This window comes from Lontra canadensis, unplaced genomic scaffold, assembly GCF_010015895.1.
Source record: "Lontra canadensis isolate GAN:19392208 unplaced genomic scaffold, GSC_riverotter_1.0 scaffold37, whole genome shotgun sequence".
Classification (NCBI taxonomy): domain Eukaryota; kingdom Metazoa; phylum Chordata; class Mammalia; order Carnivora; family Mustelidae; genus Lontra; species Lontra canadensis.
The window spans coordinates 15,052,659-15,066,667 of record NW_022631031.1 but is presented as its reverse complement, the minus strand read 5'-3'; the positions used below and the strand labels follow the sequence as shown (position 1 = coordinate 15,066,667).

At 39.9% G+C, this 14,009-nt stretch overlaps 1 protein-coding gene and 1 long non-coding RNA gene across 2 annotated transcripts in view; one reads left to right on the top strand and one right to left on the bottom strand.

Annotated features, from left to right (window-relative positions):
• UBE2W (ubiquitin conjugating enzyme E2 W) overlaps positions 1–6,082 on the bottom strand; it is a 75,679-nt gene extending 69,597 nt beyond the window's left edge. The window contains exon 1 of the mRNA XM_032869180.1: positions 5,969–6,082. Within this exon, the coding sequence (XP_032725071.1) occupies positions 5,969–6,070 (102 nt within the window). The 5' untranslated portion in view covers positions 6,071–6,082. The remainder of the gene's footprint in view (positions 1–5,968) is intronic.
• A 1,749-nt stretch (positions 6,083–7,831) lies between these two features.
• Positions 7,832–11,608, top strand: LOC116874562. The gene is made up of 3 exons (XR_004384025.1): positions 7,832–7,919; positions 10,195–10,272; positions 10,869–11,608. It is a non-coding gene; the product is annotated as an uncharacterized LOC116874562 (long non-coding RNA).
• Positions 11,609–14,009: the final 2,401 nt, after the last annotated feature.

Here is a 14,009-nt window from a genome sequence, read left to right as displayed (position 1 = left end):
TTAATTTATTTGAGAGAGAATGGGTGTGTGTATGAGAGAGTGCACAAAAGGGGGTATGGTTGAAGGGAGACGAAGACTCTCTACTGAGTGGGGAGCCCGATGCAGGACTTTTTCCCAGGACCCATCCCAGGACCCATCCCAGGATCATGACCTGAGCCAAAGGCAGATGTTTCACCAACTGAGGCACCCAATGGTTAAGTTTTTGGAAGTCAAAAGCCATGCATGAATTCTGGACTACACAGGGGTCAGCACCACTAACCCTTCATTATTAAAGGGTCAATCGTATATTCTGAGTAGAACAGGGAAGCCACAGAAGGGATGTAAGTGAAGTGACATTAGGCTTTTGTTTTCAAAGAATCTAAATAATATTTGGGCTGAGAAAAACACAGTGAGGGAATAAAGGGCAGAAGCAGGGAAACCAGTTATGGAACTGTTGATATATTCCAGATGAGGGATCATGATGATTTACATCATGGAATAATTCAGAAGAAAGGATAAACAGTTGGATTCTGGATATATTTTGAAGGTAGAGCTCGACAGATTTGCTAATGTTTTCACTAGAGGATGGGATGAAACCAAAGTTTCTGGTTAAACAAACGGATGAAAAAAGTTGCCATGCACCAAAATGGGGAAAACTACAGAAAAAAACAGATTTGAGAAAGAAAGTCAAAAAAGTAATTTTATACATGTTTACCTCTCTATTAATTTTCTTCTGTCTTAACCACCAACTTGACACCCTGATTTTTGGGCAACATAGATGTTAAGTAGTGAAACTGAACCTAAATCCAGGTCTTCTGATTCCAGATCCTACGCCTTTTTTCCTAGTGAAGTTTTTACAAGACTTATTGAATGAGATTAGTTTTTCTCAGAATATAGTAACTCAAAGGCATGCGCCATTTGTTGGTGACCCAACACCTGCATTCACAAAAAAGGCTATCAAATGAAGAATTAAAAATACTCCACAAACACGAACAAGTATTTTGTAAATAAAATTAATGCAGAGAGCAGTGATACAAAGAAATAACATGTAACAAATATTCAATTCAAATAAACACTATGCAGAACTATATTTTCAGAAAGATGCCAGATCACTTCTACTTTTAAAACTCTCCTTGATGGGGCGCCTGGGTGGCTCAGTGGTTTAAGCCTTTGCCTTTAGCTTAGGTCATGATCCCGGGGTCCTGTGATCGAGCCCTGCATCGGGCTCCCTGCTCATCGGAGAGCCTGCTTCCTCCTCTCTCTCTTTGTGATCTCTGTCAAATAAGTAAATTTTTTTAAAAAATCTTAAAAAAAATAAATAAAAACTCTCCTTGATAATAAAGACTATCTTTGAACAGTAAAGATCTGCCATAATTTTATTCAGTGCATAAGTACATGCATAAAGACCCTTTTTAAAATGTATGCATAAAATATATTATAAAATAGAAGGAATATTTTTCTCCCATCTTAGCTATAGAAGCTACAAAATATTATCCCAGTAAATGTTTACTTCTTGACTGAAAATTATCCCAATGATTTCTTTACAATGCCAAACTTGTTAACATACTAATTACATACAACTTCATAGCATCAACAGATTTCAGAGCTTGGTTTCTAATCGCAGCTTCAGCACTCAGTTGCTATTAATTTGGGGTAAGTCGCTTTCCAAATAAGTGACCACTTACCTAAAGTCACTCTCTGTTTCTACTGAAATGAAATAGGATTATCTGACTTCCCATTTTACAAGGTTGGAGTAAGAATCCAAGGAGAAAAGAACAGAAAAAGACTTTGAGAACCGTTAAGGTTATGGCAAACATATAAACCAAGAAAATAAGCCAACTTTGGGGGAATATGTATATAAAAACATCACCTTTAAGTTATTCCTTTATAGGGACTCAATCTTACCATTATAGAATTGCTTAAAAGATTTCTCTAAAACAGAATTAAACTAATGCAGAACTTGCTAATTAGAAATATTTTTTGAAGTGTTAAACATTTACTGTAATCACCAGGTGACTTTAAGAGACAAAGAAAAGGTATTTTTCCTATTCTCCTGAGATATATGGCCCAGGGGAGTGGAAGAGACCTGAAAAGTTAAATGAAACACAAACACACACTTTGGGATAAAAATAGAAATTGTCTAATTAAGCGGTAATTGATTAACAGCTAAAAGAAAGTATCACAGTGACTGCTTTGAAAGTTAAGATGATTATCTTAGCTTTATCCCTTATTCACCTGTACTCCACCTGTGTTTAGATTTCTCATTCAAACAAAGTACCTTCCGTTTTATTCTATACTGTTCCCCTTTCCCTGACTTGTCCCAACAGCTCCCTACACCGAGCCGAGTACCGAGTTAACCTTCTCAGATACATAATTCTAGGCATATACACCGCCCCCCCGAAGTTCCCAGTATTCAATAAGCCTCAGGATCTAAGATGAATCCATTTTCTAAGTTTTGATTATGCTGTACCCCTTCACGGCCTCATCAAACAATAATCATATGGAGTCTGTCCAGGCAATGTGACTACTAAAAAAGTCAGAACCCATATTCTACCTCTCTCAATCACCACAGCCAGACACTTGAGTAAAGAGCAGTGCAGAGTTGTGAATAAAACAACATAACACTCTTTCGAAGTCATATGAAAATAAGCACACATTCATAATCTGTTACTAAATCTTACTCTCCTTCCATCTAGTCAAATCAACAGTTAAGACCCCCATTAGGCAAGAGAGGAAAAAGAAAGGAGAAAATCTACAAGAGTTATTTAACATTTCTAGAACTAACACAATTAAATGGAGATGTTTCTTTACACTAACTCCTGATATTTTTAAGTACTGCCAGAAGCCTACAATTCTTTAAGAAAGCTTTCTTAAAACATAATCTAACCATAATCTTGTTAATTTGCAACGTCGTTCTAGTAAGAAACAGTGGGGGGAGGGAGGAAAAAAAAAAAAAGAATATCTCAAAGGCTCAAGTAAGTTTGAAAACCACAACCTTGAACTGTATATTGAAGACCAACTTTAGCAATATTACAGAGTAGAGCAACCCAAGCATTAGACATGTCAGAATACTGATACTCATTCCCAGTGTTTCACTTCATCCACCTTAGTGTGTAATTCAAAAATTATTTTCTACGTGCACCACCTGAGATAAAGTTAGGAGGCACCTGATAGAGTACATTAAAAGAGTTAAAACCTCAACTTCAAAATACTCTCCAACGAAAAAGCCAAAGTCCAACCTTATGTGATGTTGATTCTGAAGACTATTTCCTTTCTACCAAGTAATCAAATCCTATATTACATTTCTATAATTTGTAGGTTTTTAAAATAGTTCTTCTTACAGCTTAAGTAATCTCAGCAGCAATAATATCCTGGAATAAGCTAAAGAAATCTGAAAACTTTTTAGGTAAGGACATGGTCAGAGCAGCATCTGTGTATGGTATACTTTTCCCTAAGCACTATAACTGAAATCCCCAAAAATACCCATCTCCTAACTCTCTTCCACACTTTCTCTTAATAGTATTATCACCTAACAGAATACTTAAATATTTGGTTCTTATCTGTCTCCCCCACCTACAGCAGAAATCTTTGTTTGCTTTTGTTCACTGCCCTGTCTCCACAACACCATGATCCGAGATCCGTATCAGACACAGTGGGCCCTTGAAATTTATGAGTGAATAAACAAATTTCATAATTTGGTTGCAATCTTACATGTAATTTAGTTGTTCTGAACAGTTCAATTTTGCTATTAAGGGGCTCCTGTCTGGCTCAGTTGGTACAGCATGCAACACTTGATCTTAGGGTTTTGAGTTCGAGCCCCATGCTGGGTGCAAAGATTACTTTAAAAAAATAGGAATCTTTAAAACAAAATTTTGCTATTAAGATGGTAAGGAAAAAATCTTGTTCAGCAAAGACAGAATAACCATAAAGAAAAGTAGTATTGTGTTTCAAAAAGCTTGATTTATCTAGATTAGTTTTCAAGATACTACCAGAAAACCTGTATCAAATTATTTCAAAAATACAAACAAAAGGAAAGATTCGGTTTTAATTAAAATAGTAAACATCAGTTTTCCATTCCTCTAATCAGAAGACACAAAGGAATAAAAGGTGGTAAGACAGTTGGTAATACTTGGGACACAGAAAAATGCAGTATTTCACTGGCATGCATTTTTCTTTCTATTGTTTAAGTCACCATGTAAAATTCAAGATTATCAACATTAAGTTCTGTACTGACTTCAGTTCTATACTCACTTTTTCTCTTAAAAATGGAAATCTGCCCTTTTTCAGACTCTAAGTCTGAATCTAACCAGCTAATTAGTTATCCCAATAATTCTCTTATCAAATATAATCACAAGCGTTGTGGATTTTAACCATAATTTTTAGTCTTAAATAGTTTTGATCTTAATACAAATAATCTTATTTTATACATCTCCTGTTCAACTAGTGTTGCACAGTTCCTTTTTTGGCCTCAAATGACGAAACTTCTCTAAGGTCTCTGGGGAAACCAGTGTAAAGTATAATGTTTCCTCAAATTGTTCTTGTTTTTCCCCCCAGCACTGATCTGCGGAAAGTAGGAAAGTTAAGACATTATTCTATTCTGCAGGAAAATCCAGGGGAAGAAGCAAAGGTAAAGAGAATATCGCATGGAAAATAGGTTGAAAGGGGACAGACAACACAAAAGCACAGAAGTAAACGTGAAGCAAATATGTGTGCAAAAGAGGAAGACGCAGAAAACAGAAGAAAAACTGCTCTCGCTTAGAAATGAGGGGGGGGGGGGGGGGGGGGGGGGGAGGGTAGGAAGGCTTGCTTATTCTTCCAGAAACAAAAGCATTAAATGCTAAGAAAAGCGTAGGTGTCTTTAAGATGTTAAAACTCTAAAAAGCACTCAGCTGCCACTCCAAACAGTTCTACCTTCTCTTCCTATATGTTCTCATTCGAGCTAGTAAAATTAAATGCAGGCTATAGATAATGCAGAGACAATCTTTACAAAACTGCAGTGTGGATGCCATCTTTGCCTGAAAAAAAAAAAAATTCGAACTCCTTGGATTTGGAAAAAAGGAGTGCATAAGTTGGAAAGCCAGAAAACCATGAACTGCTAAGTCAGGTAGATAGGACACGGGCTAATAAACGCCTCCTACCAAACTAAGATTCCACTAAAGATCTAGGGAAGAGGGGCAAAAGGCTGTAGCCTTACCGCGACCATAAGGGTGGGGCACCGTAGGGGAAAAATAAATTTTTTTGAGGGCGAGCTATCCCGGAGGTATAAAGGGGCTGGTGACTCAGATCTCAGGAAGATTGCATATTAGGCGGCAAATGATATTCATGGGCCAAGGGCAGCTTCGGGAAGAGCGACAAAGTGAGCTGCCGGACTAATATTCGTTGAAAGTGCGAAGACCAACAGAGAAAGGTACCCACGGGGCAAAGGATTAAGAGTCAAAGAGAGGAGAGCCGAGGGCCGGGCGGTCAGGGAAGCTGGGCGTGGGAGGCCTGGGCAGAGGCCGCAAAGCGCTTCTGCAGCCAGCCGCCTTCTCTCGGAACGCCTTTTCAGCTCCCCCGCACTCAGCCCCTCTCAGGGCCGCCCTTGCCCCAGCGACAACGGCGAGAGCAGCTGTTTCCGCCCGGCCGGGGACCAAGGAGAAGGCATCCCTGAGGCAGGCGGGCAGGCCAACATCTGAGTGAGCAAGAGGTGATTCCGAGACCACTGCCGCTGAGCCAACGCCAAACTTCTCCCTTTCCTCGTCTTAGCCTTCTTTATCACCCAACTTCCCAGCCGGCTGGTGTCCGCTTCGACCGACCGAGAACCCCCTCCCCCGCCCTTCTCGCCACCTCTCACCCCTCCCCAACGTCCTGAAGCTGGGAAAGGACCTGCCACCAGAGCCACTCCCGAGCCCGTCCGGGTGCCCCAGAGTCCCAGACGCCGCCCCCGACAAAACGCTTGCGTCCTCTCGGCGGCTCCCTCGCCCGCCCAGATGCTGCAAACTCCTCTCACCTGCATTGACGCCATGATGGAACCATCCCCCCAAGGCCGGCGAGGCCAGAGACGCAGGGGGCGGAGTTGCCGTGCTCGCGTCACGCCGCGGGGGCCCAGCATCCTGGGCGCCGGGGGCGGGGCCTCCGGTGGGAAGGGGACGGCGGGAGGGGATTGGCTGGCGCTCTGAGCCTCCGGGGGGGGGAGGGGCAGGCTAGAGCGAGGTAAATGGCGTTGTTGGTACCTTCAGTCATATCCTGGTCTCCAGCGTTTGCGGCTGCCCCACCCGCTACTCCTGTCGCCCAAGAAACGCCGCTTCTGGTCTGACCTGGCCACGGTTGTTGTTTTTTTCTCTATATACACTAAAATCTTGATGATCTCCGGTCCCATGGGTTTTTCTTTTTGTTTTGTTTTTTCAACCACAGGTGTATGGTTTGAAGTTTCTCCCCCCCCCCCACCCCCATCGATGTCTTCTCCACACCACCATGCCCACTTTCACATCCTTCGGGCGGGATACCACTTTCCGTGGGGCTGCTTTCTAGTCTTTACGGTCTGAAAGGCTTCTCATATTCCTAATTTGGGGGAGAAAGACACAGATTTCTTTGTACTATGGGATGAGGATTGAGAGCAAAACAACACGTTGATTATTTTAAAGGCAAGGGTACATTTGTAGAGCTGAAACTTGCCTGAAAGGGAAGAGAAATTTTTGAAGTTTTTCTTTTGTTCGTGTGCTGTTTTCTCCCCTCTACTCCAACCCGTCAGTTTTAAACTTCATGTGTCAGTAATAGTTACGGTTATGACATCCACATTTGTTTAGAGATTTGACCCTAGACGTGATTTTTTTTTTTTTTTTAATGTACCAGTGCACTTTGAGGATACACTTACCCCTTCTATCACATCTGGACTCTGCCTGTTTCACAGTGGGCAGTTTTGAGGTCATTCGACCTAGGGATGTATTTGAATAGGGAAAGCTGAGCATTCAGTATTTATTCTGGGAATGCACCAGTTCTGCCAACATTTATCGGAAGCCACATTTAAAAAAGCTTTCCAAAAACTGAAGATGTCATTGGTTAAGAGGAAAATGGAAGCCAAAGACTTACACATCCTGTTCTTGCTCTTTTGAAAATTTAAATGGCTGACATATTGAGTAGTAGGCTTTTACTTTAGCAGAACAAAAGCTTGAAATCTGTCATTTTAATAACTTGGAGCTCTTTTTAAGAAATTTCTGTAAGACTTAAATATAAGAGCAATGTAGAATATCCTCCTTCCCACTCTAAAGATAGGTCATTTTGGGGGCCCCTGCGTGGCTCAGTCGGTTAAGCACCTGACTTCACCTCTGGTCATGATCCCAGGGGTGTGGGATTGAGCCCCCCACGTGGGGCTCCCGGCTCAGTGGAGAGTCTGCTTCTCCCTTTCTCTCTCCCTCTGCCTCTCCCCTGCTGGTGCTGGCTCTCTCTCAAATAATCTTAAAAAAAAAAAAAAAAAAAATCGGGGCACCTGGGTTAAGCCTCTGCCTTTGGCTCAGGTCATGATCTCAGGGTCCTGGGATGGAGCCCCCCATCGGGCTCTCTGCTCAGCGGGGAGCCTGCTTACCCCCCTCTCTCTCTGCCTGCCTCTGTGCCTACTTGTGATCTCTCTCTCTGACAATAAGTAAATAAAATCTTTTAAAAAAAATCGTTATGTTCTCCAGGAAATTCCCTAATGTAAAATGTGTTCAAAAAAGAAAAAGATCTTTAAAATACACCAGTTATCCTATAGTGTAATATTAAACCAACTGTTCTTAATTGATGGAGAGAAAGTTACACTGGTTTGCTTTTTCCTCTTAGAATTCCATCCTAGTGCCAGAAATGGGCTGGTTTTCCCTTTGTTGTGCAAAAGGTGTCCTTGAGGAATGTTTGGAGGCTCTTAGCAACCAGGGAATCATCTGGAAGGTATCTGGTGTCAGCTCAGTTGTGTTGTTAACATTTCAACTGTGAGTAAAACCCATATATCTCAATGAAAGTGGAAAGTTTTTCCATATATATTTTCTTCTGGAGATCTTTATCCCCATGATCTCTGAAAATTTCTCCAGAAGATCAAGTTTTACCATCTAAAGTTCATTTTATTTTGATTCTTCCTAAGGTATAAGTGACATCAGATGACTCCACAAGCAAAGAATTGTGACATCGTCAGAACCAACAACCTGCCATGACATATGAATAAGAAAAGGGAGTCAACAGAATTCTTAACACTCCTCAGTAAAATCAACATCTGGTCCCTTGGGCTTTATGTTAAAAAGGTCCTTTTAAAAAGGACCTTCAGGGGAGGGAAAAGTCAGTACCAGTCATACCTTTCCTGGGAAATGTTAAGTGGTATATGCTTACTATCTTCTTCATGTTTTTATTAATATATAATGGAAAGATCCTGATGTACTCAGGAGCTAAAACAGTGACTTTCAGATGGGGTGGAACATATAGTATCTCCAGGGAGCATAATATTTTTCTGTCTAAAACATTTGACTTATGCAGTGTTTGAAGATAAGGCTTACATATTTCTTTACAGTATGGGGCTTGCTATCACATAGGCAACAGGCAAAATGTCTGACAATACCAAAAGCAGAGTGAAGCTCTCTATAAGAGCTCTATAGGAGCAAATTTGGACAATCACTTTGGAAAACAGTTCAATAATAGTAAAATTAAAATTTCCCATGCCCTTAAAGAATCTTTTTAATAGCACCGTTTGCGAAAAAAGATACTTAAGAGACATATTAACCCAATGCAGTCATGTTAACCTTGTTTGGATCCTGACTCAAACCAACTGTAAAGAAGATATTTTTGAAACAATTGGAGAAATTTAAACATAAAATGCATATTAGATTATATTAAGCGATTATTATTATTTTTCTTAGATTTGATAATTTTTTTATTTCCACATCAATTACAAATGACCATCATGTTCAAGAAGGTGATTCTCCCTCATCTCACAAACTACCCCACCTCAACCTCCCTGGAGGACAAAAAAAAAAAAAAAGAGGGCATGCACAAGCTATGTTTGTGCCTGACGTTGTCCCCACCAAGGCAAAGGTAGAGGCTGTGACACAGAATACTAAAAGCAGCTGAACTTTCTGGCAGAAAAGGGGAGGAAATATTGGAAACCAGAGTCCAGTAACTTGGAGAACTCACAAAGTGATCATTGGGCAAATGCCACAATATTGATAATATTACATAATTTATGAATGTTTGAGTTCTAGTGATTCACTAGACTGGAGAGTTAGGAGCAGTCTTATGAGAATCCTCTTGTCAGAGTGTGAAAAGGAAGAGTTGAGTCTTTGCTTGAGCCTGTCTCCACAGGCTCAAGACGGTTTGTTCATATTCTTGTACTGACTGATATCATCAGAAAAATGTCACAGTTCAGTAACCATTAGTTTGTCAAATGAATGTTGGAAAAGGCACCAAGCTAAGAATCCAATGTTTGTAGCCTTGTCCTAGCTCTGTCACGAGCAAGCTTGGTCAGGGCTCTTAATCTCTCTGGGTTTATTTATCAATAAAATGAACAAATCAGACTGCATAATCTTCCAAGTTTTCTTCCAGATTTCAAATTCCATGTGCCTAGTAGACATCATCAAAAATTTAAATATGTCCAAAATACCATCTTTAAAAGTCTAAGATAAAATGCAATGGGAATGATGTACTATTTTGAATTTAAAACTCACATTTATAGCTATACTAGGAATGAACTTGACTTCATTGTAATTTATGTAGCCCTACTGGCAGGCCATAGTTAACAATTTTAAAATGCTAATGTAATCCAGTTGAGCCATAGGTGGGATTTAATGAAGTACCAAAACTCCAGATTTACAATTGAGAGTGGTACTTTAGGAAAAGCATAACCCAAATTAGTCATTTCATGTGAATCTCCTAACAGAGGACAAAGAAAGTTAGCAAAATAATCAAGTGTTTATTTATGTGACCTAATCTGTGTGACTTATTCTACATGTCAAAATAGTTGATTCACATACATATCTGGCTTGTAAATAAAACCGTGAATCAGGAGATCTTTGTCTTCACTTTCTTTCTTTTCCCTATCCCTTTAGCTAAAATTCTTTTCCCCATGTATGTACTCTTTGAGCACATTCCTTTTTTACTTCTCCCCCAAACCTCTCACCAAACATGTTCCTAGCAAGTTAGGCTTTTTTTTTTTTTTTTTTTTTTGGTCCATGGACCCACTCCACAGAAAAATGTGCATACTCATGAAATTTTGTATTTCAGGGAGGTACCTGATCTTCAGAAGTTCATCCATTACCAGAAGTGTATAAACCTCAAGATAAGAATACCTTTACTGAAGAGGTAACCATCACTATAAATACCAGCTCAATCTCTTGACCTTTCAAAACCTGTCTATCTTGTATGTAGACATAATTTCATAGCTCTTGTTTTCTTTTGTTCACTTACTTAATTTTCTATCTTTCTGAAAAGCAGGGTGTTATGTGAAAAGCTCGGATCAGGAACCAGAGGAGTTAAATGCTTGCCTTGATCCTTCCAGGGGTGACACAAACATTATTTAACAACAGATGGGGCACAGATGTAGCAAAGGTACCAACCAGGAAGAACAGAAGCTGCTCAGTGTTGGGGCAAGGACATGGATGCTCCTTCCTCTGTGGACCAGATACTGTATATAGATCATAGAGAGGTCTGGAGTGATTCAGAGAATTGAAGGGTGATTCTTTTGGGGATTTGAGGGAAGTGGCTATTTACTAACCACTACTGAAGTATTTCAGTGTTTTTTTAGAACAGAAATGTTCTAAAACTGGATTGTGATGGTTATCCAACTGTATAAATTTACTCAAAATTATTGAGTAATTATTATGGGTGAAATTTATGGTATATGAATTATATCCCCAAAAGCTATTTTTAAAAATTTTTTTTGTTTTTTATTTTTTAAGTGATCTCTATGCTCATGAGGCTGAAACTCATGGCTCCAAGATCAAGAGTCGCGTGCTCTATGGACTGAGCCAACCAGCCAGCTATCACCTCCCCAGTAAAGCTATTTTTAAAAAGGGAAAGGCATTTCAAGATTTTAACACACTGATACCAGTAAGTTGTGGCTAGTCTTTGGACTGGCTCTCCCATTAATGGTATGAAACTGAAGGGTGATCAGGTATCTCCCTACATCTGGACTTTTTCATCTGTAAAATGGAGAGTCAATGATTTCTTCAAAGCTTTCCAGATAAGTTATTTTCCTTGCCAAAGGAAAATAATTCATATTCATAATTCATATTACCCTCTTCACATGCTCATAAGGCCTTCATTGCCCCAACACGTATTTATCATTCTTCTACTCCTTAGGAGGGATGGTAGCCCTTCTGATTTTGTCCTTGCCAGCTAGTTCTTTCTTATCCTATGGCCTTTCTGCCTTACATCCCCATCCCATTTTTGTGTTCCCTTTTGCCTGATCTCTTACCGTGTGTTAGAAAAGGCCCTAGACTTAGAATCAAAAGGCCTTCATTTGAATCCTAACTCAGCAACATCCTAGTTTCCATGACTTGGAGTTGGTTATTTAAACTTCTATGAATCTTGGTTCTATTACCTATAAAATGGAGACAAAAATGCCAACCCACGGTTTGTGACAGAGTCTAGATGAATCATGAATCTGAAGAAGTTTTGTAAACCACATAGAATTATATAGGTGGCAGGCAATAGCTAATTTTTCTTCTGAATTACTCTAAGTTCTCTCTCCAGTGGGCAGATGACATGTTAGCTAGAGATAAGGAGTGGGGTGTGTGTGTCAGTGACTGAGAAATACCTATAACAAGATCCCCCAGTTTCTTGTGAACATAGAATAATCTGGTCTATGAACCAGACTCTGCTTTGAACTGAGCTTGCTATAGACAGAGTTTCAAGGTTGGGATGTTGCCTTTCCCTGCCCCACCCAGTGTTCTTCCCCACATGTGGCATCTTTCCAGACCTGCCTTTATTAATAACAATAATGACACCAGCTACTTGGGATGGAATGTTTGTATGTGCCATATAGGCAGTGTAAGAGGCACTTGTATTTCTTGGATTATATAATCTTTAATGCAGCACTATGAAGTACATAAAACAATTCTCATTTTACAGGTAAGAAAACAGGCCTAGAGAAGTTAGGTAATTTGCCAAAGTCAAACAGCTTGTGCATAACCACAGCAGGATCAGAATTCTACCTTGGGAACTCCAACTGTCTGACTCTACAGATTGAATTCTTTACCTAATACACAGTATTGTCCTTCCAAATATATTCTCTTAATGACCCATGTCAATAGAGTTTTAAAATAAAAATAACTCTAATCAAATTGATTCATTTTAAACTGTGGAACTTGAAATTTTATCAAAAAGCATATATTGAATGCCAGGCACTGGGGATATAAAGATGAGTAAGATACGTCCACATATTAACATTGCTTACAATCAGAAAGACAGATGAAAGAAAGGATTTTGCTAGAATATGGAAAAAGCTACTTACTGGCTATTACAGGATCATAAGTAGGGGGCTCTTGGCCTTGCCTAGCAGCTAAAAACAGCTATCTAGAAGAACTAAGGCCCTAGCAGAGGTGAAAAGGGATACAAGAGAGGCATTCCAGGCAGAGGGAGCAGGAACTGTGTAATTGGTGTCAACAGGAGGTAACAGTTTGGTATTGCCCAATATAAATTGGATGGAAGGAAGTGGGAGACAAGAGGCAGGCAAGACCTGGTCATGGAAGGCTTTGTTAGTTGATGAGCAGGTTGGACTTTATTTTAGAAACCATTTATCAAATTTGAGGTATTTTCAGATGGGAAGTGGTAAGGCCAGATTTGTGTTTTGGCATGACAGCTCTGGTGACTGAACAGTTTTAATCAGGTAAGATCACAGAAGAAAAATCAGAAAAAGAGGCTATTGTAAGGATCTGACAAGTGGTGGAAGAGAACTTGGACCAGGGCATGTGCAGAAAGAAAAGGAAGAACTCTAGAGATATTTAGAATGGGGAACAGATAGAACTGAGATTTGTGTTTGGGGTTGTTTTTTTTTTTTAATTTTATTTATTTATTTGAGAGATAGAATGGGAGAGGGAGAGAGAGAGAGCATGAGAGAGGGAGGGTCAGAGGGAGAAACAGACTCCTTTCTGAGCAGGGAGCCCAATATGAGACTTGATCCTGGGACTCCAGGATCATGACCTGAGCTGAAGGCAGTCATTTAAACAGCTGAACCATCCAGGCACCCAGAACTGAGAACAGTTTTATGCAGGAGACAAGGAAAGAGTTGAGTGCCAGGTTTTTTTACTTGGAAATATGAGAGTTCGTAGAGATAGAAGGAGTGAAAGTAGAAGGGCAAGAAAAAATAATTCATTTTGGAAATGTTTCAAGATTTTAAATTTCCTGTAAGTCATCTGTCATGCCTTTTTCAAGTGAAAGTTGTAAAATCTATCTCAGATGAGTTCACAGAGTCTCAACTGATATGCAGGGCTCTTTTTCTGTCAGTCTTTGTGGTGAGCAGAATGGCCACTAGTCTCAAGACTCATATCCATCCTACCAGCTAAGTATCCCTAGTTCTAGCAGCAAATATCTGGGAACAGCTCCAGTTGGCTTAGCTCTAATGAACTCTACCTCTCAACTCATCAGTGATGAGAGAGGTGAGGTATCCTGGTTGGTTAGGCCTGGGCTGACTCTTGTCTCCTGGGCGCCAGTGGGGTCAGCCCCACTCAAATCAGATGTGATATCTCCTATAAGAAGAAGCTTATACTACAATGAGGGGAGATGACACAAGAAATGCCAGAGAGAAAAAAAAGGACAGAGTTCACTGCCACACTTAAAGAGAATATATTCAATCTTACATCACAGACTCAAACTGGGAGAGGGTAGGGAGATGCTTTCATTTAAGTGAAGTGTTAGATTTTGATATAACATTAGATGGGCTGAAAATTTTAATGTTCTTATGATAAGATTGTTTTTGTGACAAAGGGTCTGGAGAAGTTCTGGCTCCTTCCTGAGATTTTATCCAGGGCAAAGAAAGCCCAGTTTGGAATTTCAGCGGGAAATAGCACCACATACAGTTGGCTCATTCAGTAAAATGT